Source organism: Ascaphus truei, chromosome 7, assembly GCF_040206685.1.
Source record: "Ascaphus truei isolate aAscTru1 chromosome 7, aAscTru1.hap1, whole genome shotgun sequence".
In the NCBI taxonomy this organism is placed as follows: Eukaryota; Metazoa; Chordata; class Amphibia; order Anura; family Ascaphidae; genus Ascaphus; species Ascaphus truei.
Genome location: NC_134489.1, coordinates 2,937,474 through 2,964,669, shown reverse-complemented (window position 1 = coordinate 2,964,669; position 27,196 = coordinate 2,937,474). Strand labels below are relative to the sequence as shown.

The following is a 27,196-nucleotide window of genomic DNA, read 5'->3' as shown; positions in this document are numbered from 1 at the left end:
GATGTCACCAAAAGGGGCGGGCCGCGGCCTCTGATTAATTTAGAGACAGTCACATGTGGCGACTGTCTCTAAAAAAATCAAATAGACCCGGCTTCCAATTTTCCAGACGCTCCGTCGGGGTCGCGCTTAATATAAGCGCTGGCGACGGAGTCAATTGTTCTGTTTTCGAGCGACGTCGCGTCTCCATCGCGGGCACTATAAGCGCAGCCTAAGGCGCCATCGATTGTAAGATGCACCATTGATTTAATTACAATTTTCGGGGGGGGGAAACGAAACACTACAATATGATTGATACACTGATTAGGCACCACACGTGCTCCTGCAGGGATATCTTAAAGAACCCTGAAATGAGAGGTCCTTAGAGAAGGGAGTTTGGAATCAATCCATTACTTACAAGGTCTATCTTTGTCTTTAAAGTCACATGTCAATGTACTGAATGCTATAGCTCAAAGTGTCATAGATAAATAAAGTGCAGTTAGTGCTGTGTATGTGCTTCAGGAAAAGGAAACCCTACCAGCCCAGGTGAAAACAGAATATACGAAGAGGAAAAACTAAAAAAAACAAAACCATACCATTAAGTACTAATGGGTCACAAATCTTTTTGATGGGGTAAAAGATCAGTGTAATGAATTGAGATGTGCAAAACTGTCCAAACTTCCTTCGCAAAATGTTAAGCGTTTTACCCCAAAATTTGATTACATGTGAAACACTTAGCCAAGTCTCAAAAGGCTAATAAGGTGGCCAAATAAGTAAGTATTCATCTAAATACTCTATCACCAAATATTGATTAAAACATGGTGTTTGACTTTAAGGGAAGGACTGCTGAACAAAGAATTATATATATACAGATCTAGCTAGACTTACTGTCCCTGCTGCTGAATAAAGCTATAGAAATTCTCCAGCAGCAACCCCTTGCAGCCTCGTTTTTTTCAAAGACATCAATTCTAAGACGCGTCCCGATTTCAGACATGTTAAAATAGGTGCGTCTTAGAATCAAGGAAATACGATATTTTCTGGTGTTGAAAATTAAAGCCAGGCCCAGAATGAAAGGAATGGGAAAGCATTGTATCCCATCTGTGCATTGAATGCCTCTCATTCTACCCTCATTGGGAGAATCATTGGGGTTCTGCAAGTTGACAAAACCTGTGCTCTGACGCTTGATATACAGATGTAGCAAGACTTAACGTCTTCGATGCTGCGTTCGCTCACCGTCACGACTGCGGTGGTCACTGGAAGGATTAACACTTCGGGGAGTCTCATTGCGAAACATGGACCCTCCTGCAGCGCAATCATGGCAGACTGTCCCCAGGACCGCAGACGTTTTCTCGTTCGTCCGCAGAGCTTCTGATATTAAGTCTTGCTACATCTCTATGTTTAGGATTCTGGTTGCTTGTGTGTGGTTAATCCAGCTTCCACATTCGATGCACGTCTGTATTGTGGTGCGGTTTTTGAAACCTCTGGATTTTTGGATGCAAGAAATAGTAGAAAGTCTGAGGGAAAAGGTTCACAACTTGATACTTCATGTTAAGAAAATGCTAATTCCTTGATGAGCCCAATATTTACTTCTGTCTATGTCACTGTGTCCCCCTGCAATGGAAGGGACAGATTCAACAGGTCATATGCCCATTCTTTCTGTGTTACTCAGCAGAGTGAGGGACAGACTCCATCGGCCATCGATCTCTTCAGTCTGTGTCACCCTGCTAAAGGGAGGCACAGGCTCCATGTCATATAGGTTCCTTCTGTCAATGTCACCCTGCAGAGGAAGGAACTGACTTAAGACATCAGTCTCTCCAGTTTGTGTGTCCCTGCTAAGGGAGAGACAGGCAATGTGTCACCCTGCTATGGGAGGGACAGGTCCCTTTAGTCTATGTCGCTATGTTGGAGGCTGTTACTGAGAGATGTTTGAGAGCTTCACTGTTTGCAAACAGAGTGAGCAGTGTTTGAGATGCAGCCAGTGCCGTGGGAATCCTGCCCTGCATTCTGACCAATTAGAGCTCTCACAGCCGCACTAAGCTCTGTGTCTAACTCCTAAATGAGCTAATGGAACCCTTGGGCACAGCTTCTAACCGTCTCTGTTTGGGTGCTTCACTAATCTAACCTTTTCAGCTCAGGAAGGGGGGGGGGGGTCCTCTTCAAAGATCTGAGCAATTACTTATCTGCAAAATAGTCATGTCTGCCTTTTATTTTTGTACTTATTTGTCATTTATAGCTGTTTGTTTTTTACAATCTTCAAAAATAAGAATTAACCGCTTTTGCTGCCAGAGAAGCATTACATGCGTTGCTCTATGTGTAAAGACTCAGATGGGATGCAATCCTTTCGCATTCCTTTTATTCTGGTCCGGGCTTCCATTTTCAACCCCAGAAAGGTCCAGAAACACACCTATTCAACTTTCCTCCAATAAATTGCCTGCAGATTTGCCTGCAGAATTTCCAAACATTTTTAGTTTAATTTTTTTTAAATCCTGCAAAATAACAGATGTAAAACAAAAACTAAATAACGGCATAGCATTGGGACTGTGAAAGGCAGATTCCTCCCTTTGTTAGCTCGACCTCAGTGATGCAATTCTGTTGCTACACCAGCATTCAATAAGACAGGGGAGCTCAATGTCAGTGCCCAAGGTCAAATTTGTCAGGGCTATACAGGTCAGGTTTCAGAGCAATCCATACTTTAGGAAGTGGTTTTAGTAAAAATTAAGGCTGAGCAAAGTGGTTACACGTGTGTTAATCGTAGATAAATAGTTTAGAACTGGCCCATTAGTTTCCTTCAAGGACTGAACTTGAACATCCCTGTGATAAAAGCAGTCACCCTTGACTGGTCTGTGAGTTGGTTGCATGAGCAGTTGGACTGTGTCAGGCACCATGACGGAGGGGTGAGGTCTCTGATTGGTTTTGAAAGGCTCCATAATCCGTGAGGTGCGTCCCAAGCAGCTGATTTTGATGAAAGTGGAGACTGCCAAATGTCACGCTTATCTCTTTCAGGGAATGTCTATCTCATGGACAATTAGTCTCGCCTTCCTCACCAAGCTGTTAAAACGTAACCCTGTTGCCTCTGTAAGAGTTACCTCAGTCAGGGCTAGGGATTAAAGTGGCAGAAATGATTTTAATCATTTATATTTGTCTAATTAGAAATACCCTAGTTTTAACACATAAAACATATTACTGCCAGTAGTTTTAAAAAAAGTCACTCCACTCCCACCGGTGCCCTGCCTGTCGAGCAGATACGGTGAAGGCGACGGAGGAAGCCCACCCCGGTGGTGATTGTGAAAGTTGGGCCTGACCTCTGATGGGGCTTAACTTCTGTGTCAGGACCACTTGGGTAGGGCCCAGGGAGGGCGTGTGCAGAGAAGTCATTCTTTAGAAATGACAGAGCACTGTTCTAGAACTGTTCTCTAAAGAAGGATTTGGAGAGACTGGAAAAATGGACAGGTAAATGGCAAATGAGGTTTAATACAGATAAATGTAAGGTTATGCATTTGGGATGCAAGAATATAAAGGCGACTTACAAATTAAATGGAGATATATTGGGGGAATCCTTAATGGAGAAGGATTTAGGAGTGCTTGTAGACAGCATGCTTAGCAATAGTGCCCAATGTCATGCAGTAGCTGCAAAGGCAAACAAGATCTTATCTTGCATCAAACGAGCAATGGATGGAAGGGAAGTAAACATAATTATGCCCCTTTACAAAGCATTAGTAAGACCACACCTTGAATATGGAGTACAATTTTGGGCATCAATCCTAAGAAAAGACATTATGGAACTAGAGAGAGTGCAGAGAAGAGCCTCCAAATTAATAAAGGGGATGGACATTCTAACTTATGAGGAGAGGCTAGCTAAATTAGATTTATTTACATTAGAAAAGAGGCGTCTAAGAGGGGATATGATAACTATATACAAATATATTCAGGGACAATACAAGGAGCTTTCAAAAGAACTATTCATCCCACGGGCAGTACAAAGGACTCGGGGCCATCCCTTAAGGTTGGAGGAAAGGAAATTTCACCAGCAACAAAGGAAAGGGTTCTTTACCGTAAGGGCAGTTAAAATGTGGAATTCATTAACCATGGAGACTGTGATGGCAGATACAATAGATTTGTTCAAAAAAAGGTTGGACATCTTTTTAGATGGGAAAGGTATACAGGGATATACCAAATAAGTATACATGGGAAGGATGTTGATCCAGGGATAAATCCGATTGCCAATTCTTGGAGTCAGGAAGGAATTAATTTTTCCCCTTTAATGGGGTTTTTTGTTTGCCTTCCTCTGGATCAATACGTAAGTATAGATATAGGATAAAGTATTTGTTGTCTAAATTTAGCATAGGTTGATCTTGATGGACCTACGTCTTTTTTTCAACCTCATCAACTATGTAACTATGTAACTATGTAATTATGTAACTATGTAACTTATTTTAGCAGCTGGAACAGCGTTCCAGCATGTGGAGAATGGGCCGCTAAAGGTGGTGGGCCCAAGTGCAGCCAAACAGGCTGCACATATGGTAGTTCCATTAATGTTCCCATCATTACATTTACAGTATGTTTTACGACCCATGAAACATTTTCCTTATTGTGCTAACTCCTTTGCAGGCAGATGGGTCAGCAATGGGATTAAATGAAATGAAAGGGGCGACATCTATCTTAACCCTGAGGGAAAAAAGAAATGAAGGAGTGACCCTAGTTTGACCCTCATATCTTCCAATGTTCTTAAAAGCCTTTTTTGCTCCTGGACAAAACACTGGAGAAATCTGTTTAATGACAAAGCCATTATGGATAGGGCAGTGGCACTAGCGATAGAATTTGATGGTATGAGGTGGGCATCCTCACAATGAGGGGTAAGGTGAGATGTATAAGGGGGGAAAGTCACAATGGAGGAGAAGGTGAGTGGTATGAGGGGGCACCCACACAGTGTGAGGGTGTTGTGATGGGCGCACCCTTAGAGTGAGGGGAGGTAGGGACAGGTTTGAGTTGGGAGGTAAACGTTATGAGAGCGAAAAATACAATTAGTTATGAGGGGGGTATGGGTAGGTTAGAGAGACCTGAGGGGGAGAGATTAGAGGTTTGAGGGATGCACCCTCAAAGTGAGGGGAGATATATGAGGGTGGGGTTGAGAGGAAGGAGGGGAACTGCCTGCATGTGCATTGCAGGAATCTTTGGCTAGGTTTACCACTGTGTGATCGTGTCTGCTATTATTTTTATCATCCAAAGAGATGGGTTAGAAAATGCTCGTTGACTATATATCACCCCTCTCTTTCTCACTCCCCATGTATATCCTATCTCTTGCTCTCCCCCCCACTCATTTTCTTACACCCTTTCACCTCACCTTTCTCTATAATTGTACTTTGCCATCTCTCTCTAGCTTTCCACTTCTTTTTACCATCTGTGTTTTTCTTTTTTCTTTCTGACGGTTTCTTTCGTTCCTCTTCTATCACCTCGTTTACCATCTTTCTTTCACTGTCTTCCTCTCCCTAAGGCCGCGTCCATGCTTATCGTGTGCTTGAATCAGGAGACGCGCAATGAATCACATTAATGTGAATGGTAAGGGCTATAGTGAATGTGCACATAAGCGTCGGGAAGAGCGAAGCTACAGGAGACAAATAATTTTGTCTTTGTAGCGCGACAGCAGGGTCACGTGAGCGGATCGCCCAATGAGGACGACCATGCTCCGTGATGTAAATGCCACACCCCCAAACACGCCTCCTCGTCGTGTGCCTACTGGACTAAAATCTCTCCTGCTGCAGGCATGTGTGACGCCATGCGAACGCTCGTACGCACTAACCATGGACACGGCCTTACCTGAGCTTATAATCAGCATGATTGTGCTTGCGTGTGCGACAAGCACAAATTGCATAATGCCTATGAAGCCGCCCCTAGTGTGCACATGATGGAGCACAATCGCGTTTTGAAGAGACAAAATTATTTGTCTTTTCAAGCGCAGCCGCATCACGTGAGCGGTTCATGAGGGCGTGACGCATCCGCCACGCCTCCCCAATTGCCTGCAGCTCTGTTCACACATCGCTGGGGCTGCAGGCATGTGAGAGTCTATGTGGTCCATCGTGTGTGTGCGTCTGGTAGTATACTCTTAGTACTCTTAGCCTAGACTACCTCTACGTGCTTGCTCTTTTTTCTCCCTCGCTATCTCTTTTTCTTTCTCCCTCTTTTCCACCCTCTGCTTCTTTATCTCTCTCCCTTAAGCATCTTTAGCTTTTATCTTCCCATTGCTTAGTATATCATCTCCCTCCTGTCACAGGTATCGTGGGACTTTCTAACCCTCATTAGCAGAGATTCTGTTAAAGGAGAGAATTACTGGCAAACCTGGCTCCTGCCGGGAGAACTGGGATGTTAATTATCACAGAGACAAGAAGCCAAAATTATTGCAAGTCAGAGGAGGTAACAAGGCGTAAAACAGGAAACATCGAATCTCTTTTGGATCGACAGGTGTCTTCTTACAGAATTCAGGAGTAAAATCACTCAGATGGAGCTGCAATCTTAGGCTGAGATTGTACTTACCGCGTGTGATGGAGCGTGTGGTCTGTGCTGATGGAAATGTTCAGGTGACATGGAGGCATGTATGTGAGCGGTTCACCTTCATTGGCCATGTGCGCCTTCATTGCCATTCATTAGTTTGTTTCGGTGTTGCGTGCAAGCGTGCCACGAGTATGAACTGGGTTTTAGGCTATGGCCCCAGTCACTGCATGTTGAAGTGCTTGGTGGCGCGTGCACCAGTAAAAGCTGCGGTCTAGGGATGGCGATGGGACGTGGGGGTGGGGGGAGGGCCATGAAAAAGTTATCAGGGATAGATATCTGCACTACGATTAGTTGCCAGCTCTTTCCAGGCTGTAAAACCGATGCTTAGAGAAACATTTTCATCCTGCATCTCTTACCACCAAAGCACACAAAAGCTTACATGACATTGAATAGTTATGTGACTTCCAAAATAAATAAACTGTATTTCAATGAACATTACTTTGTACAGGCTGGTGAGACTGTCTTGTATTGAATGTTGCTGACTTCAGGAGAGTTAGAGTGCATTCAGATGAATTATAATATGTTCAAATGAATGAGACTAAATGTTTTAGACATACATGTATAGCTATATCCAAACTCCATGATGACTTTGATCATCCTTATTTTAAAAGAATATGGGCTACTTAAATGATAATAGTTGGAATTATATGTGGAGTACAATAGTTTCACCCATGCATATTATTAACTACCCCAAAAATATGTCGCTGCTGACTTCGCACTTGTATCTGTGATGCCATTATGACCTAGAGGAAGTAAACCAAACAGGAGAAGAGGCGGGAAGGAGAACTCTAAACACATAATGGGAATTAAACATTTGTCATTGCAATTTATGAAGAAGGTTCAGAATGAATGTACAGTACAGATCCCCGCCCTTTTCTTTTTTTCATAGGAGAGATATACTAAGTTTAATATAGGTCACAGCCTGAAAACACTTAAATATTTATCCATGTGTGCAGGGGCTGTCTTCTCTCTGTACCAGAGACCGTGAGAGAATGGCCAAACCTGCCACCTCTCGGTCTGTTTTTTTTTTTTTTTTCAACCAAAATTTTTTTTATTAGGTGAATGGTACAGGCATATAAGAATCTAACAACACATTGTCCTACAATTCTGTAATCATAACACCTTCTTTTTCCTTGCCAACCAGATAGACTAAAATGATTCACTGGGAAAACCAACCGAGACCACTGATATTAACACAAGACAACAAAGGGAAGGGTGGGGGGGGGGGATTAGGGGGGTACAGCCTATAGAGCAGCACACTTTATATCCTCTCGATGGTCTCTATCCTATCCACAGGGCCCTCTGCGCTTGACCCTTTGACCCATAACTGTTAAATCCGGTCAACCCTACCTGTCCCCAACTGTCTAGTGTCTGTACCGTCCCGTCAGAGGAGAACGCATTTCCACCTATCAGAGCAATATATTGGTGGCCTCCACCCCGGGGATATCTGACTGGGCCAGCCATGGTGACCAGACTTTTAGGAAATTTTCGCCAGTGTCGTTGACCAAACTCGTCAACTGCTCCATCCGGCACACATACCAAATTCTGTTCCTGATTTTTGGGATCATGGGTAACTCGGATTGCTTCCACAATGCTGCGATTTCGCACCTCAGGGCTGTTGCAAAATGTGCAATTAATTTGTGCTCAGATCTATTCAGCTCTGGGTGCGCCTGCCTAGCAGGAACAACCAGGGGTCCAAAGGGACCGTGAGACCGAGATTTCTCTGTAGCCAATTCCTGATGGACTCCCAGATCGGGGCCACTTTGGTGCAACTCCACAGCATATGCAACAAGTCTGCCTGTTCCCCGCATTGTTTCGGGCACAATGGGGGTTTAATCCTTGACAAACTTTGCCAATCTTGTCGGGGTGAGGTACCACCTCATCAGGACCTTATATGCATTCTCCTTTAACGTAACACACATAGAACTCTTCGCCGCCGCAGTCCCTATGGTATCCCAGTCTTCGTCCTCTAAAGTCTCCCCTAAGTCTGCCTCCCACTTATTCCTATAACTAAGTTTATTGTCGCTGTCTTGTGCAGGACAGACCACCTCTCTATATATCCTAGAAGTCCCGTAGAGTCTGTTCCTCTTGAACATAGCTGTTCGAAATTCGTTCGCTTTGGGCGTTTTGGAATTTTAAAGTAGAACGCTCTTATCTGGAGATATCTAAAAAATTCAGAGTTTGGCATCTCTTTTTCGGATTTAATTTGCTCAAAGGATTTCATTGATTTCCTACCCTCCAGATGAAAGAGCCTCGTGAGGCCCTTCTGTTTCCATATTGTAAGGTCATTTCTGCGCAGGCCCGGAGCAAAATCAGGGTTACCCATAATCGGGGTCATTAGTGAGTGCCTCTCTGTGAGGGCATTCCTATATTTGGTATTCTCCCAAACTGCCAAGGAGCTGCTCATTGCGGCGAGTGGTTCTCTGGCGGATTTAAATACTCGTTTTGGAAGCCAAATTAGGTCGTGCAATTCGACAGGAGTACAGCACTCCTTCTCCAATTCAACCCAACGTCTAAGGCTGGGGTGTAGGTGCCATTGAATAATTTGAGATATTTGGGCCGCTCTGAAATATGACAGCAAGCAAGGTACCCCAAGTCCTCCTCTTATAGTTGGTCTGGTTAACGTGTTAGACTTAATGCATGTTTTTTTGTTACCCCAGACAAATTTCACCATAGAGGACTGCAGCTGTCCTCTCTGGCAACTTGTACCGGAAGGGTCTGGAACATGTATAATATTCTCGGGAGAAGGTTCATTTTTAAGCTCTGGATCCTGCCGATCCAGGAAATGCCATACCCTGACCATCTTCGGAGATCCTCCTTCAGAGCCCTTATTAGTCTGGGGTAATTTGCTTTATATAGGGCACTATAATCTTTGGTGATGTTAACCCCTAGGTTTTTAATGTAGGAGGCTTGCCATTTGAAATTGAAATTGACTCTGATTAGTTTTTCTGTGACCCTAGGCAGGTTTATATTTAGGGCTTCTGACTTAGCCTGATTAAGTTTGAAGCCAGTAACCTTATTAAATTCCCCCAGCAAGCTAAATAAATTCGGCAGAGAGGTAAGGGGTTTTGACAATGTTAGAATAACATCATCCGCATACAGGGCCACCTTGTGTGACTGCTCCTGAATTTGTATCCGTTATATCTGGGCTAAGGCGGATGTGTGCCGCCAAGGGCTCAATACATAGTGCAAAGAGCAGAGGGGACAGGGGACAACCCTGTCTGGTGCAGCTCTTTATCTGAAATTCTTCCGATGGGAAGCCCTGGTGCCTGACCTTCGCCGTCGGACCCCGATACAGAGCTAGAATTGCGTTTATCATTCTCCCCCCCAGGCCAAACTCTCTCAGCGTCTCTCTCAGGTAGGGCCAATCAATTTGATCAAACGCTTTCTCGGCATCCAGACCTTAATGCCATTGATGGGATATTTTTTCTCTTAGCCAAATCGAATAAATCTATTATCTGTCTGGTTTTGTCTGCCGCCTGCCTCCCGCATATGAACACCACCTGATCGGGATGGACCAGCTTTGGCATTGCCTGGTTAAGACGGTTGGCCAATAATTTGGAGGAAATTTTGGTGTCTGAATTAATTAATGAGATAGGTCTATAACTTTTACAGTCCGCTGGGTCCTTCCCTTTTTTATGTATCACTGAGATAGACGCCTGAAGCATCAGGCCTGGGATGGGGGCACCTGCTAAAAAGGAATTGAATAATTTTAGTAAGTGGGGAGCTAAAATTTTCCGAAATTTTTTGTAGTATAGGTTAGAGAAGCCATCTGGACCAGGGGCCTTGGACGGCATCAGTGACTTCATTACCTCCATCAGCTCCACTAGTGTGAAGTCTTCATGTAGTGCATCTCTTTCCTCTCTGCTGACCTTGGGCAAACTTGCCTCTTTCAGGAATGTCTTTAGCTGTTTACGAGTGTTCTCGCTCTGAGAGACCTTCGCCCCATCATATAGGGTCTCGTAATAGGCTTTAAATTCTTCCACAATTATTTTGGGGTCAGAAGTAAGGTCACCTTTCCTTGTCCGAATTGCCTGGATGTGGAAATTTGTGCTTTATCTTTTAATTTATTGGCAAGTAGGGTATCTGGCTTGTTCGCTTTTTCGAAGAATTTCCGCTAAGACCATGACAGCTCCTTCTCAGCTCGGGAGGCCAGTAATAAATTTAGTTTTGTTTTTGTATCAAGAAAGACCTTCAGAGTCGGCGCATGCTTGTTTTTTTTTGTGAAGGGCAGAGAGGGCAGCCAATTCTGATTGCAGTTTTTTAATCTTTGTGTCTTTCTCCCTTTTACGTCTACTCGCCATCCCTATGAGTTTTCCCCTCAAAGTTGCCTTATGGGCCTCCCATAGGGTGGACTGTGATGTCACACTGCCTGTGTTCAACTGGAAGTATTCCCTGATTTTATCCCCTATTTTTTGTTCAAACTCGGGGATTTTTATTAATAACTCATTGAGTTTCCAGTTCGCTCCTGGTCTGTTCAGCCTAAAATCAGTGCACCGCAGCTCAATCGGTGCGTGATCCGACCATGAAATATCATGGATTCCTGTGTGGGAGATCTGTGAAACCATTCTATTAGAGACAAAAAGGTTGTCTATCCTGCTGTACCTGTCGTGTGGATGTGAGTAAAAGGTGTACCCTCTCTCCCCTTGGTGTTGTTCACGCCATATGTCTACTAGATTGTTGGCTTTCAACCCCCTGCACCATGTTAATCGGGTTTTCGGTCGGAGATTCACCCCTGGTGTACACCTGTCGAACGTCGGGACTAATGTCTGGTTGAAGACTCCCCCCACGATCACACAGCACTAAGCTAGTTTGTCTAGCTTAGAGAAGAAGTTGGCCAAAAATGATTCCGCTTGCTCACTTGGAGCATAAACATTTGCCAATGTGATGCTTTGGCCTATGATATCCCCTACCACAATCAGGAACCGACCATTTTTATCTTTCTTTGTTAAGGTAATATTCAAATGTACCCGATTGTGGACAAAGATTGCTACTCCTTTTTTTTTGTTTTGCTGAAGCTGAGGACCAAGTTCTATATCTGCCGTCTATGTATTTTGGGGAACTCGATTTGGAGAAGTGTGTCTCTTGTATGAGAATAATGTCTGGATCATATCTCTTGTAGTCAGTCAAGGCCATTCGCCGCTTCTGGGGACTATTGAAACCTTTTACATTATGGGATAAAATTACAAAGTCCTTACCCATTTGTAGAGATTAAGGATTGTGCTTTTCTGTGGGCTACCTGTTCCTGTAGTACGACCTTGTAAGAGGACCCCATCTTCGAGTCGGACCACCTCCGAACCGTGCTCTCTGGCTGCCGGGGCAGGAAACATTGGGACACACAGGAGGAAAACATTGAGACATACACAAAACAACAGATTAACATAGATAATGAACAACCTGTGGTAGTCCCGAGGTTAACCCCGGCTACCACATTATTTGCCCCTCCTGGACATCCAGCTTGGTCGCAGTCCTTGATGTTCTTCCTCCAGCCGCTGACCGCAATGTCCGCTGGTCCAGTGAGGACTTGCATGAGCCACAACGGCGTGAGCCTACTGGTGCTCATGTGGAGACCCATACCGATAGTGGGAATGGACCCCAACCCCCTCCCCCACCTCTTACTGACAGACTTGCATCAACTATCCACGTTTGTACCACTGACCCCTCCTCCTCCCCGTCCCTTTCGAGGGGTCTTCTTTGTAACCTAGAAAACTAGACTCAACTCAACTCCAGAATATAAAACCTAAAACTCTCTCTCATTGCTCTACTCTAACGCCTCTTCTCTACCTAAGTGTTTCAAAAACTGCCATGTTATCCTGTCTTAGTGTCACGCCTGTATGCCCGCAGACCAAGCTAGACCCCAGTACTGAGGTGGGAACGGTATGATACCACACACCCACAGCAGTGGGAGCAAGCCCGGAGTGTGGTATAACGTTGCTGGGCCTGTTGGAAGAGTTGTTAGTTTATACTTGCAACGCTTGGGGAATGTCTGTGAGAGTAGTCGTGTCCATTTGCCAATGTTCAGGGATCCAGAGGGTAGAGTCGTCAGAGGGCAAGCCAGGTCCTAGGAAGCCAGAGGTCAGCGGAGTCGTATGTGTAGCAGGGTTCAAAGGGATACCAGAGAGCAGAGTAGTCCACGGTAAGCAGGGGTCAAAGCCAGGGAAATCCAAAGTAACACAGGAGCAGGTAATCACAGGAGCACAGAGGGAGCACAGCATAGGTCAGGTACACACAGGGAAACAGGAACTATGCAGAGCGAGGAAGAGGTGGACAGACAGGGATTATAAAGGAAGGTGCACCAATGACAGAAAGGGGAGGAGTAGAGAGAGAAGTGGGAGAAGCTGGAGATAGGTCAGGGGGAGAAGAGGAGGAGACAGAAGGTGCAGTCAGGGGAATGGCCTGTACAGCTTGGTAGGCGGAGACAGGGGGAACCTGATAAGAAGCGTCTGTGCGCGAGCCCCCTGTAAGCTGGGGATGCAACACAGGCACAGTCCGCACGGAGCAGGGGAAGACCACAGGAGGGGGACGGAGCCAAGAGGAGGGGAACGCACGCGAGGCCTGTGCCCACGCGATGGCCAGCAAAGGCAGGGAGGAGCATGTACGCGCGTCCTCCGTGGGCTGAGGGGGTGCACGCAATGGACGCGTCACCAGGTGCGCAGAACGCCGCGGGCACCATGCGAGGAGGAGGCAACGGGACGGATGGCACCACAGGGAAAGGTAAAGGAGCTACCGTGGGGGAGAGGGAGCGGGGAGGATCAAGGCAAGGGTTAAGGGAGCACGTGGGTAAGCGGGACCTGCAGGGAACACGCTGCGGCAAGGGGAGAGAGGTAGAAGGTGAAGGAGAGGAGTGGGAAGGAGTAGAAAGGGTGACAGGAGATGGGAGAGAGGGACAAGGAGAGGAAGGAATCTCCTGAGTCGTCACACTTAGCCTTTTCCCTCCCCTCTATGTTCCCTCCCACTCTCTAACGCCTCTCCTTTGTTCCTCGGGAGAACTCCTCATCATCCTTTACTGTTGTCCCTCCTCTATGTACCCCCTATCCTTTCCTCCTCCCCTCCCCGTATCTCCCGCTCCCGCTCCATCTTTCGCCTCTGCGGGTTCGATTTGATTTTTGCCGGTAAGCTTAGGCTCTTCTGCCGCTGCTGGGGCTTCTTACTGCTCGCCCTGCTGTCCTGAGTGTGCTCTCGTGAGACCCCGGGTATTGCGGCGCCCACCGAGAGCGTTACAGGCAGCCTCCGCCGTGCCCCCTCCAAGATGGCCACCTGGTTACTTCCTGTGACGCATGTCCGGATGACGGCATTCCGCTGCTGACTGCCCATGAAGACGGCTGCTTTTTCCGCCTCTCTTTCCCGCCAAAGGAACCTCGTTGCTTTGTAGCTCCCTCAATGGTGCCCATGTCCTCCACTGACGCCATCTTGATTTTCTGCGTTTAACCGCCATCTGCCTCCCTCTCCGCCAAAGTTTCTGGCCATCTACTCAGGTAAGGAGAGTCACTCATTCTTTATTTTTATTTTAGTTTGCGTCCGCATGTTTGTCCCCCCTTACTACGTGTGCCTCCTCTTCTACGGGGCCAACCCCCCTTTCATGAGCAACTTTTAGTGAGAGAGATATCTGACACATAGGTAGTCCAACAAAATTCTTTAATGCACCGGAACATCGGTTAACTGAGAATCGTCCACAACTTCTGGACGGTCCCTGTGTTTTTTTATTCATTCTCTGTGGCCTCCGCTGCGTGGTTCTGCTTCGGCTTCCCTACTTTCTGCCACTCCTGCTCCGGTGGTTGAGCCCTGGGTGGGCTTGCGCTCCATCCTTCTTTCAGACCCAGATTGTGAAGGAAATCTTCACCCTCATCGATCTCTTTAATGGATAAGGCCCTCCCGTTCTTAATCATCAGGAGGCCAAACGAGAAGGTCCATCTATACCGCACAGCCTTCTCTCTCAGGATCTTTGTTTCTGGCTGCAGTCTCCTTCTTCTGGCCAAGGTGACCGGTGAAAGACCCTGGAAGATCTGCAAAGAGGCCTCCTCGAACCTGCATGTCCCCTCCGTCTTGGACCTCTGGAACACCACGTCTCTGCTGCGAAAGTAGTGTAGCCTTGCTATCACATCCCGCGGTTGTTCCGTTGCCAGCGGTCTGCTCCTCAGGGCTCGGTGGCAGCGATCCATCAGCAGCTACCCTCCAGTAGATCCGGTAAAATCGCCGGCATCCACCGAGAGACAAAGCCCTCCACATCAGTGACCGACTTGGGAACGCCGCGGATTCTGAGATTGTTCCGGCGTTCCCTGTTTTCCGCGTCTTCTTGTCGGTCTGCCAGTTCAGTGACTGGTGCTTGAAGATGTGAGCATTTCTTGTCTGTCTTCTTGGTCGATTTGGACACAGCCGCCATTTTCTCCTCCAGGGCCCCGGTCCGCTCACCCACATTTTTAACCTCCTTTTAGAGCTCCTGGATCTCAGCCTGGAGGAGGGTTTTCAGGTCCCGGTACAGTCTGTCGAAATCCCAGCGACGGACTCGTAGCTGCTCTTGTCCCTCAGTTGTGTCTATGTCTCGATCTGAGTCGGATCCGTCATTCGAATTCGCCGCCATTTCTGAGCCGGCTGCCATGAGCTTGCTCTACTCAGATATTTCCTGAGATCTCCCTTATTTTTTTTCCTTGCGTATTGCGGGGCCATCACTGCGTGTTTACTGATCGGTCTGATGAATGAGGATTGGGGTTCTGCAGAATTTCACAATATAATGATAGGGTTCTTTAACAAAAAATACAAGTTTAAAAATCACCGGCCTGTCTGTCTTTATCATCATCTCCCTTAATAATGTGCCATTTTTGCTCAGGTTATGACATACATCTGCTAACAATGTGTATTAATTACAGCTCATTTTGCAGGCAGAGATTACCTTTAATGGGCCAGAAATATGTTATCTATAAATGTAACTTGTACATGACCTTCCTAGACCTCTAACATGCCTCACTTTTACGATCATTTTTAATGTTTTTTATGGTCACTTTTCATCACTATTTATTCATCAAGTTACCTGTCGCATCTGAGCTGACATCAGGTGTGTCTGGCCAAGAGATGTTTGTCAAATGTCAAAAACACTTTTACATAATAGAATGTTGAGTAGCTGAAGAGCGGTATTGTACCTAAAGGAAAGGCCCAAAAGGCTGAAACAGCTGTCTGTGAGTAGGTTTACTTACTATGAACTTCTTTCTCCCAGGTATAAGCTTATAGGGTTCTATGTTGAAATGGATAAGAAGCAAAAACGTACACACTGAGAGTGCTCATTTACATGTCATTACCCAGAATCCCTGGCTGCAGTGGAAGCATTATAAGCTAAGCGATAATGGGGAAAGGTAGGTTTGTGGACCTATCTGAGACATGTTAACGTGCTCATAAGTGGTATTTTTAGTTGTATTTGCTGTACCTAAAGGAAACAAATGCAGAATCATGGAATCAAATCCCTGCAGTTGGTGCAAAATGCCACTTCCCATCTTATAGCAGGCGATTCAAGGAGAGACCACATCTCATCAGTATTACAAGATCTGCACTTGCTCCCGGTTGAGCAAAGGGTTAATTTTAAGATCTTAACCCTTACTTTCAAGGCTATTCATGGACTAACACCCTTACCTTTAGAACTGCCTAATCAGTAACACCTCAATCAGGTGCTTAGATCTGCCACGCCCCTCAACTGAATGAGCTTCGGTTTAAGGTCAATAAAGCTGGTGGGGATAGCTTTTTCAAGAACCGCCCCAAGACTCTGGAATAAGCTCCCTGCTGCTTTAAGAAATAAGAAAAGAATGAAAACCCTTTTTTAAACAAAACATGGCAAACGGACCTCAGTACCTTTCCTGCTCCCATTTGTGTTTCTCACCCTTTGTTGGTCTTCCTGGTCTTTTCTTCTAGAGACAATAGGAAAAAACCTGGCGCTTACCTTAAGCTTAATATATGAGGTGTGCTTACAATGTGGCAGTAAGTTAGACCACGGCTCTATGACAGATGCTTTGAGCCAGCATGGAGTTCCCCTCTGCTGCAACCCCAGGGAAGGGTTAATCCGGAACCCTTTTAAAGATATAGAGACATACAAGCAATGGGGGAGCGTGGGATTAAAAAAACATTTGACAATAAAAAACAATAAAATACAATAAAATTAATGTGGTTACAACAATATTGCTGGGGGTTGGTGAAAATATTAAATACACTTACACGGCCATGTGCAAGCGGACACGGTAATGTGGTTTCTTTAAGCAATTCCAGTCACTCCCAACAACAGGTAATGGTGGTTTAGAGGGTTTTGAAATAAATATATAAATATATCTGTACTCACACGGCCATGTGTGAGTCCTTGCAGGAAATTGGTAACTTTGGGGTTGTTGTTGTACCAATTGCTTTTAAAACTAATAAATGTGTTTTAAACCCCACTGACAACGTGCCTCACTTTCTCTACCTACTCCCCCCCCTACTACCACCACTGGGGAGAGTCCCCATCTGATGCCCAAGACTGGAGTTAGAATCCCACGTTGGTTGCAAACAAAGAAGAGTCTACACTGGGGGGAGATGCAGATGGGTTAATTTAACCCCAAAGTTACCAATTTCCTGCAAGGACTCACACATGGCCGTGTGAGTACAGATATATTTATATATTTATTTCAAAACCCTCTAAACCACCATTACCTGTTGTTGGGAGTGACTGGAATTGCTTAAAGAAACCACATTACCGTGTCCGCCTGGTCTTTTCTTCTATATGTTTTCTTTCGGTAGGTCCCTTTTGTAGGTCTGGGATTGTTGTCCTCCCGAAGTTCCTATATGCGCTCTATTACTGAGTTTCTTTGGGAGTAGCGCTTTAGGCTTGTTATATAGTGGCCGCGTGCCCTACGCCGTGCGCGCCTGCGGCACTTATAATTGGCTGAGGTTAGTCAGCCCTTCTATACAAGGGCCGCGTGCGCGCACGGCAGTGAGCGTGCATCCGGCCGACAGCGGGGAAGGTGGGGAATACAATTATTTTGCGCTGAAACGTATGTGTATTTGTGTGTGTATATATGTATGCATGTGTATGTATGTATGTATGTATATGTATGTGTGTCTGCACAATGTTAATAAATATTTTATTTTTACCAATGTGTTTTTTTTTAAATAAATAATAAATTACACATATATACATACATACATACATACATATACACACATATACATACACACACATACAGTCACACACTCGTGCACAGTATACACACAAAACGTGTGCGGTACGTGCACGTCCGCACACAGTATATAACAGCCCTAAGAAATACATTTGAAATAAATGAATGGAAGCTTGTAGGTGTATGATTAATATCATATGATCAGTAAGATGGTACTTACTTGACAAGATTTCAACCCCTTCAGTATCTTATCGCCCCTTTAACCTCTCTCCTCTGTGATACCAAATTGTAGTGATGCAATTTTACTTCTGCCAAATCCGATTTGTTTTCCAAATAACTTCATTTCCTTAGTGGGAGCGCTGAGTGTTTTGTGTGCGTGGGTGTTTGTGCAGGATGAAATCTGTTCCTAATAACAGTTTCTCTCTCTCTTTTCTCTCTCTCTCTTTTCTCTCTCTCTTTTCTCTCTCTTTTCTCTCTCTCTTTTCTCTCTCTCTTTTCTCTCTCTCTTTTCTCTCTCTCTTTTCTCTCTCTCTCTCTCTCTCTCTCTCTCTCTCTCTCTCTCTCTCTCTCTCTCTCTCTTTCTCTCTCATATTTATATATATATTACATGGAAACATAGAAAATGAGGATCATTTGATTCACTTAAACTACCTAATTTCAGTACTTACTATAAAGCATTAGATTTTATTTAAGTTTTCCTATTGAGAGCTCTCTTTGTGTCTCTCCCATATTAGTACTAAATTGGCATTGAAAGAGCTCTATTGAGTTCACTTCCTTTTAACAAAGTACTCTGAATCACCTTTGCCACACTGGAATTAGATAACAGTACGGTGAGTTGTTATGTGGAGCAACAGAAGGTGTTACTTGGCAAGCCTTGGTGGCATTATCATCCACAGTGATGTGAAATGTAAATCTGTTTTTAGCTGCCACTAAGCTACACTGCCTGATGCATAAAATGCATCAAATGTTTTTACAGTCTAAGCAATTGATAGAGTTTATAATATTGATCAGTTGAGGGGTTAAATGGCCTGGTTATTACATAGTCCACCAAATCTGGCAGCCATAACAGGGGATGGTCCTTGACCTGTGGTATGAGTAGGTCAACGTGCTATGAAATGGGTAATCTACAGATTTGTGGCTTCTTAAGCTTCATGTTTCAGTGGGGGAGAGTCACTGGCTTTCTTAGTATATATTGTACCCACTAATGCTCTACATGGGATATACTGGGTTTCTATTCTAAGATATAGCATATTACTGTTCACAGATATTGATGGGGTGAGCGCATCATTGCCTGCAAGCCAATTACTAAAAAGTGTCATTGCTAGGAATCTCAACACTGCCCTTATTCATTCAATTGTCTGGTACCAACAAAGAAAAGTATTTCCTAAATCAGGAAAGAAATATACATTCCAAGAAGACTAGAAAAATATATATTGTGCAATTGCTTTTAGATGGTATAGACAAAGTCCAGAAAGTCTTTATGGTATGAGAAATAAACAGCATTATAGTTTATTTTTCTGGCGACTCCCAGTGAGTCTTACCTTGTAGCCAACCCAACTCCAAGAGTTGTGGGCATTTACAGGGCCACCAACAGGGGGGTAGACCTGTCCAAGTGTCCTGGGCCCGGTGACTGCAGGGGGCTGGCTGGCCGGCCGGCGTTGGGAGTTGGACCCGATGGCTGGGCCCAACTTCTTTGCCTGGATGCAGGGCCTCTCGTAGCCGCTGGGCCACGGCTCTCCGCAGCTGTGGGCCTCCCTCACTAACACTGTCCCACGCGGAGCCTCTGATGCCAGCTCACACTGACCCTCTCTGACATCGGTGCGTGCTAGAAACAAACTGAACTCAGCTTCCGGCACGCAACAGTATGAGAGAGAGGCCCAGTGGGAGCCGGCGTCAGAGACTCAGGTGTGGGGCCATGTCAGTGATGGAGACCCACAGCTGGGGAGAGCCAGGGCAGCAGAGGCCTGAGACCATCCCCAAGGTAGGTAAGTTTGCATTTATTTTGGGGTGTGTTTTAATACAAAAATTATTTTAAGTTTTTTTAATGTATTGGGGGGGGGGGTGTGGGTTGTATGTATTTGGGGGGGGGATTTTTGGTATGTATTTTGTGGGGGGAGGGAGGGAAGGGCAGTAATGAGTGTGAGGAGGGGGGATTGAGTGAGAGTGGGGTAATTGATACAGGGGGAGAGAGGGAGGGGAGAGAAATAGATGGGAAGAGGGGGAAAATAGAGGGGGCTTGCAAGGAGTGAAATAGGGGGCTCGCAAGACTGCCAACACGGGCGGGAGGGGGGGGGGTGTAGGGCGCGGTTGTAACCCCTGGGAAATCCATCTGCGGAACCCTGGTAATGTGGAATAGGATGGAATACAGTAAGTCCCCTCTTCTCCAGGGAAAGGGTTTTCTAGGATTTAGTTCAGTAATAGAACTATTACAATGAGAGTGAGAGAGAGAGAGATGCATTTGATACAGTGCTTTAGTGACCTCAGGGGAAAACAAACCGTGAATCTGGGGCTTTAATTATTCATTGCAAACTATAGTTCTCCATCTCTTGTCCTGCATGAGTCCCCCTCACTCCTCCCTCTTGCCTTTGGGTGCTGATAATGATATTCAATGATATTCATCAGCATACTCCATAACAAGAGGTTTTCTCTTTCATGCTCTCTCTCTTTTCCTCCCCATTTCTCATTTTCTCACTTACTCTTTTCCTCCCTCTTCTTGCTATCTCCCTCTCTCTCTTCCAACTTCTTCCTTGTTTTCTCTCCCTGTGCCTACAGTATTTTTTTTCTTTATCCCTATCTATTTGGCCCTCCCCAGTAACAGCTGGTCACATTACAGTAAGTGAGCATTAAACCCCCCCTCCCCCCACAATTTAAGACACATCTATCCTATACTAGTACTAACTGGGTTAGAGCAGCACATTACCATGAATGCCCAGCTGACTTGAATGCAGTGTCATAAGTACATTTTTTGTGGTCCCCTGCAAAAAAAATTAGAGTGCCCCCTAAATAAATGTAAAAAATTACTTTCCACCCTGGTCTCTGTGTCAGTGGCCTTCCTCGCACCCCCCCTTACTATCATATCCTCTCACACTCCATGTGTCCCCCCCCCTCATTGTCTACCTCTCCCCCTTGGATCACTCCCTTTCTCCCCCCACACACATTTCACCCCCCCCACACACACAATTCACCCCCTCACACATACAATTCACCCCCCCCCCCACGACACACACTATTTCCCCCCTCCCCTCCCCCATACACACAAACAATTCCACACACACACTTACCAGGACACACAATTGTCCACACAAACAATTACCCAGACACGGTTCCACCCACATACCCACACATACCCAGACATGCACAAACACAATTCCATATGAACAATTACACACTCACACCTCTCTAAGAATTTTACCTGGGGGAGGGGGGCATAGGGCTGCTCCAGTCCATGTGTGGGAGCTGAGTGGTCAGCCATGCTGGCAGGGAAACAGGCGGAGGGAGGAGGAATTGCTTGTGTGCAGTGATGGCTTCGTCCCTGCAGTACGCAGAGGCAGCAGAGGTAGCAGAGTATCAGTCAGAGCAAAACTTCAGCCCGTCCTCCGGCACCGCCAGACCCAATTTCCAGCGCCAGCCGAAAGGGCCCCCCTGCATTCTCTGGTCCCCCCGCACGCATTGTGGGGGTTAGCGGCACAGTGCTATGCCACTGGTGTAATCCCTGCAGCCATAATGCCCTTTGATGGCCGGGTAATGTTCTGTTCTTTAAGGACTATACTCAGGTACTCCATTTTCATGCTTCAAAACGTCAGGTAACTGAGTGAAAGAAAAAGACAAAGAGGAGATGCAACAGTCATATTAAATATATTTCAGTATGAAACATAGAATTTGACTTCAGACAAGAACCAATTGGGTCCACCAAGTCTGCCCATTATAATCAACTAACTGTAAGAGCATCAGTTTAGATGTTGCCAAGGTTTTGCCAGACAAATTTTAAACTGGAAGGCAAGCACAATACACCAGCCCAAAATATCAATGACCCACATTATATACAGCTGCAGCGGCCGTTATTCAAACAAATCACGGCGCCGATTTCGTGTGTGCTGCTGTACACCACGCAGCATGAACGCGGCAATCGCCCCAGGCACACAGGTTTATCGCGGTTGCTTTGTTTGAATTTCATGGATTCTGTTTCTTTGGGTGCAATGAAATGAATGAATTGCAATGTGTACAGGACTGTCCTACTGTGTCAATTTCAGGTGTTTAAAAACCAGAACTCTAAAATGCCATTTTCTGCAATCGCCGCACTCGCGTCTTAAGGCGGTACAGTTGGAAGACATCCCGCGTCATGACATCGGTATTCCGATGTGCACAACGCGTGAAGTGTTCGAATAACGGCCGCTGCAGATGTATATTTAATATTACTATTGTTTTTTTCTTATATAGCGCTGACAATGAACCCCTGCCCCATAGAGATTACAATCTAATTTTGGTGCCTGGGGCACAAGAAGATAAAGTGACTTGCCCATGATCACAATGACCTGACACTGGAAGTTGAATCAGGCTCCCCTGCTTCAAAGGCAGTGTGATTGTTTTCAGAGTCGGTGCCTTTCCTCACTGAGCCACTCTTTCAGCCATAAAACCATAATACTGTACATGCTGTCAAGTACAGCACACTTGTGAGCATGTGAACTGCATATAGGACAATGGTTAATATACAGCTCACAAGCTGGCCCACTTTTCTCCTTCACAAAGGTCCCTCAAATGAAAAATATCTCCCCTCTATCCTTCCTAATATACCATCCGTCACGAACACCACACTTGTGAGCATGTGACAGATATGCAAACAGGGTTAATACATATGGCTACTCTAGCCAACTCATCTTTATCCTGCGCAAGGTACTTTCAATGAGTTAATATTAACCCCTTTACTCGATTTGCAATCATATCTATCTAACATGCCAACATTTCTATCTATTCAAACATGCCAACATTTATGCCCAGACCGTCTGCATTGAAACACACATAAACCTCCACACTTTAATAAACATAACTTAAGGGGGAAAAAAACATTTTCTTCTGATGTTTAAAATCTGATTCAATATATAAAAGGCCTCAACTTTATTTCTATAATACTTAAACAGATGCCACCTTCATGGTTGCGTCTGTGCTCTCCTTATACATGCCTGCATCTAAAATTTGACAGCCTAACATCTATTTTTGCAGGAGAAACAGTTATCTGTCTTTTACACCTCTTACCCATGCAGTGTGCGGTGTGATTTGATTTGTCTAATCGCAACAGTGACAGATATCCATTGGTTACTCTTATGAATTGCTGTCAGGTCCATCATTTCCCATATTTAATATAGTCTTCCAACTAAGTGCTGACCTGTTTGCCATCTCTCTCTGTGATACACAGGAGGTATCTCAAGAATCTTACAGTTTTCTTTGATGCTGACAGCCCAGGTTCCGGCTATCGTCTACAGCCTTCCAAATGGCACACATTTCACTTTTAGTGGGCCAGCAGTAATAGCCCACCTTGCCCCCCCCCAATGAAGCCCTCTTTGTAGATCAGCACAGACACAGGAAGGGTCTTGACCTGTCATAACCACAATATCTTGTATTTTTAAGACAAACGTTAACCACATTGACCCCTAAAGCACCAGATTGATTAAAATACTTATAGTGGTTATTGCACCAGCTCATATGACAGAAGTTTACAGATTTTTCACAGGAATCAATGGCAGTGATACTGTAGAATGCTGCTGAATATCCCACCCAAAACACGCCAGCAAGTGCAGTAACCTTTGCTACATCTGTAGATACAGTAGGAATATATAAGGTTAATTTGACCTGTGAAATGTTGGATGTACATGAAGGTCTGTTCTTTTGTGTTGTTACAGAATAAAATATCTGTTACTGTAAATCTACAGTATATCTATCTGTCTAATGGCCTTTCACCAGACTACTGGAGCTCAACATGTTGACACTTCTCTCCCTTCTCAGAAAAACTCTGCAGGTGAAGATTGTGGATGATGAGGAATATGAGAAGCAGGAAAACTTTTTCCTTATTTTGGAAGAGCCGCGGTGGATGAAACGTGGAATTTCAGGTATATTTCCTTGTTTAGAAACCCACTGTTGCAATGCCTTAGCTAAAACTCCCACCTTTACATTCTTGTCTTGCTGGATAGTCGATAAATAGGATGATGGAATCGTTAGAAGCATCATTAGATGCTTTTCAATGAATGCAAATTGGTTACATTGTTGCTTTGTAACATGCATACAAAGTAACAATGTTGCTTATCATCACCTGCTCTTGGTTACGTTGTTGTTAAGAATTAGTCTCACCTGGATAATTTGACTATACAGTACATTGTAACATAATAACTTGATACTATTCTTTCTTCATAACATCTTCACATGGTTCTATTTATTTTCTTGGTTATATTGTTGCTTAGTAACACTTTCCCATATCTACACTGTTGCTCAGCAAAATGTTGCAATTGTTGCTTAGTAACAGGTCCCCATGGTAAATTGTTGCTAATCAGCATCTTTGCTTTGCTACAGTGTTATCCTGTGACACATACACTTGGATACATTATTGCTTAGCAGCACGCTCACAAATTGAAATAGTTGCTTAGTTACATTTTCACACGGTTTCATTGTTGCTTAGCAACGTACGTTCTTACAAGGACATCCATATGATAGAATTAATAGATTCAAAATCCTTTGTGCTGAAAAAGGAGCCTTTTACAATGGTCTTAAGGGTCTTAAAGTATTACACTTAAGGGGTTAAACCATGAAGAAGGCTCCTGTCCTAGAATCATTTAGTGGGGGAGATCTATCCATGCAAAGAAATTGAGTACAAAAGCTCCAGACACAAAATTAGATACATCCCATTATTATATATAACTCCTCCTGTTGACACTCCCCAAATTGTAAAGGACGTTCACAGATTAATGGAACAAGACGCAAATTGGAAATTCTCTTAATACTATTTTGTCCCAAAAATTGCTTTGATTCTCTCCCAATATACTATCCACGTGTTAAGCTATGTTCCTCAGTTGTACATCAACTGTATTGTGTCTGGAGGCCTTTGGGGTAGATTGGATGCATATAACAGTTTTCAGTCCCTTAGTGACCTCAAATTACCTTTAGCCTTGTAGCCTTGCCAGCAATCTTCAAGTTTGAATCCTTTTTGTGTATGTACTATTATCTCCCTATCTGCTCACACTGTTCTTCTTTTCTCTCTCTCTCTCTGTAGCTCTCTTACTCAATCAGGGTAAGGAATTATCTTCAACCTTCCTACTTTACTAACCCCTTCACTACTGAATTGCAGATACAAGGGGGTTTCTTTGATCTCTATGCCAGTGAAGAGGTCAATCATGCATGTCTGTTCCCCTCTACTTTTCCTTTTACAAATCAGCTACCAGTCCCACTCCCATCTCCAGCTCTGCTAATCTATGTCTAAACTTGTGTGTCACTATATGTATTAGTGTTGCATGGTTACTCCAGTACACTGCCAGCAATATCTTCTATGGTTTTCTTTGGAAAGAGACAAGGTGAGCAGCAAGGGACACATTATGTTGTTCTATTTATTAACAAGGTCTGCACAGTCTGTAGATAACTTGATGACGTCTATAGTGCCATAGTGCAATTCTCTGTTATCTATGGCAGTGCATGAGAAGACAATGTGTTGCATGATACACCCTGAACCATGCATTACAGGTTTGTAGAAGAGTAGATTTATTCATACAGAGAGATGCCTTTTAAGTCTATAGGAATCCATATACTGGGCTCTACATATCAACTACGAACATTATGCGCAGTTATTTTGTTGTTACATCTCGTGCTGAACCTACAATAGGCAACGTCTATGTTCTATTTTTGGCTATGTCAGTGACAAGATGAAGAAGCATGTGGGAGGAGCTTAGGGTGGAGTGTCATTTGAATGTTGGTGCAGGTCTATGTATTGATAAAGCACCAGAGTATGCCCAAAACGCGTTGGAGGACTGCTAGCCGCATTTTTACATGGCTTAATAAAAGTGTGCTTCCTCGTTGAAGACTTTTGTAACTATGTATTAAGAAATGTGTGGCTTGCATTACTCTTCTTTGTGGTTTTCTCCGTCACCTTAAAGGTGACGTAAGTCTTTTTTTTTTTTTTTTTTAGATTAGAATACTATAGCAGTCTGTGCCAAATTCTACAAGAGAAGAAATACTCTTAATAAATATATTGCATTTTAGACAGAAAAAAAAAATCAATTTTTTTCCTAAACAGCAATGCATAAGAGCAGATCATATTCTTGATACATAGGACCCCACAGTCTGTGATAGGTTAGGGCAGATACATGTATGTGTGTGTATATATATATATATATATATATATATATATATATATATATATATATATATATATATATATATTGTGTGTGTACATAAAGAGCAGTGTTATACAGATCTCTAATATAGCAGGGGCTGTATATACAAACAGGAATGCTCTGCAGATCTGTTTTAATGCAGAAATTCACATATTAATAACTCTTTGGGTAACTAGCAAAGCAGGTCTTGTATAGATAGAGCAATGCTTGGCAAGTCTTTAAGAATAGGTATGCACAGTTTCTAAGCTGCCTTCACTCTGGTTAGATGATGAAGACAAGAAGCTGAGTGCCGAAGAGGAAGAGGCGAAGAGAATTGCAGAGATGGGAAAGCCAATACTGGGGGAACATTCTAAACTGGAAGTCATCATTGAGGAGTCCTATGAGTTTAAGGTAATTTCTTCCCTTCTTCAAAGAAAGCAGCAAGACATCATATATGCTATTAAACTGGTGTAAAACGGAGGCATTTCATTCTATGGGGCTTATTCTGTAATCTCCGTTGACTTGAATGGGGCTTTCCATGCAGATCATATGATTCAGTGCTAACGGAGCTTACAAAATAAGCCCCATAGTCTCTTAGTAAAACAAGATTTGAGCTTGAAAAAAGATGTGTATCCATCAAATTCAACCCTTCTGTTCAATTCTAAACTGGTACTGCCAATGTACTCGTATTGTGTCCTGAGTGTGCTGCTTGCATGTGACATGAAATAGCATTCCCAAAGTCTTCATCACATAATACAGTTCCAATAGCTTGTTGGGGAGTATCCATGGGAGAACTTATGACATACATATATCATAATGAAAAATATTCAGTTCTTCATATACAGATGCAGCGGCCGTTATTCGAACATATCACTTATTGTATACCTCGGAATACCCACGTCATGGTGTGTCATTACCGGGTGTTGTATATCTCGGAATACCCATGTCATGGCGTGTCATTACCGGGTGTTGTATATCTCGGAATACCCATGTCATGGCGTGTCATTACCGCGTGTTGTATATCTCGGAATACCCATGTCATGGCGTGTCATTACCGCGTGTTGTATATCTCGGAATACCCATGTCATGGCGTGTCATTACCGCGTGTTCTATATCTCGGAATACCCATGTCATGACGCGTCATTACCGCGTGTTTACTCGTTTTTATCGAGTGCAGAAAATGGAAATTTAGTGTTC

The 27,196-nt window shown here is 44.3% G+C and overlaps 1 protein-coding gene across 5 annotated transcripts in view; it reads left to right on the top strand.

Annotated features, from left to right (window-relative positions):
• SLC8A2 (solute carrier family 8 member A2) overlaps nucleotides 1-27,196 on the top strand; it is an 83,782-nt gene that overhangs the window by 29,521 nt on the left and 27,065 nt on the right. For 4 of the 5 annotated variants that reach the window (XM_075606856.1, XM_075606857.1, XM_075606853.1 and 1 more), the window contains 3 exons: nucleotides 23,649-23,752; nucleotides 24,907-24,924; nucleotides 26,286-26,410. In XM_075606856.1, the coding sequence (XP_075462971.1) occupies nucleotides 23,649-23,752; nucleotides 24,907-24,924; nucleotides 26,286-26,410 (247 nt within the window). The remainder of the gene's footprint in view (nucleotides 1-23,648; nucleotides 23,753-24,906; nucleotides 24,925-26,285; nucleotides 26,411-27,196) is intronic. The other variant, XM_075606855.1, reaches the window with a different exon arrangement.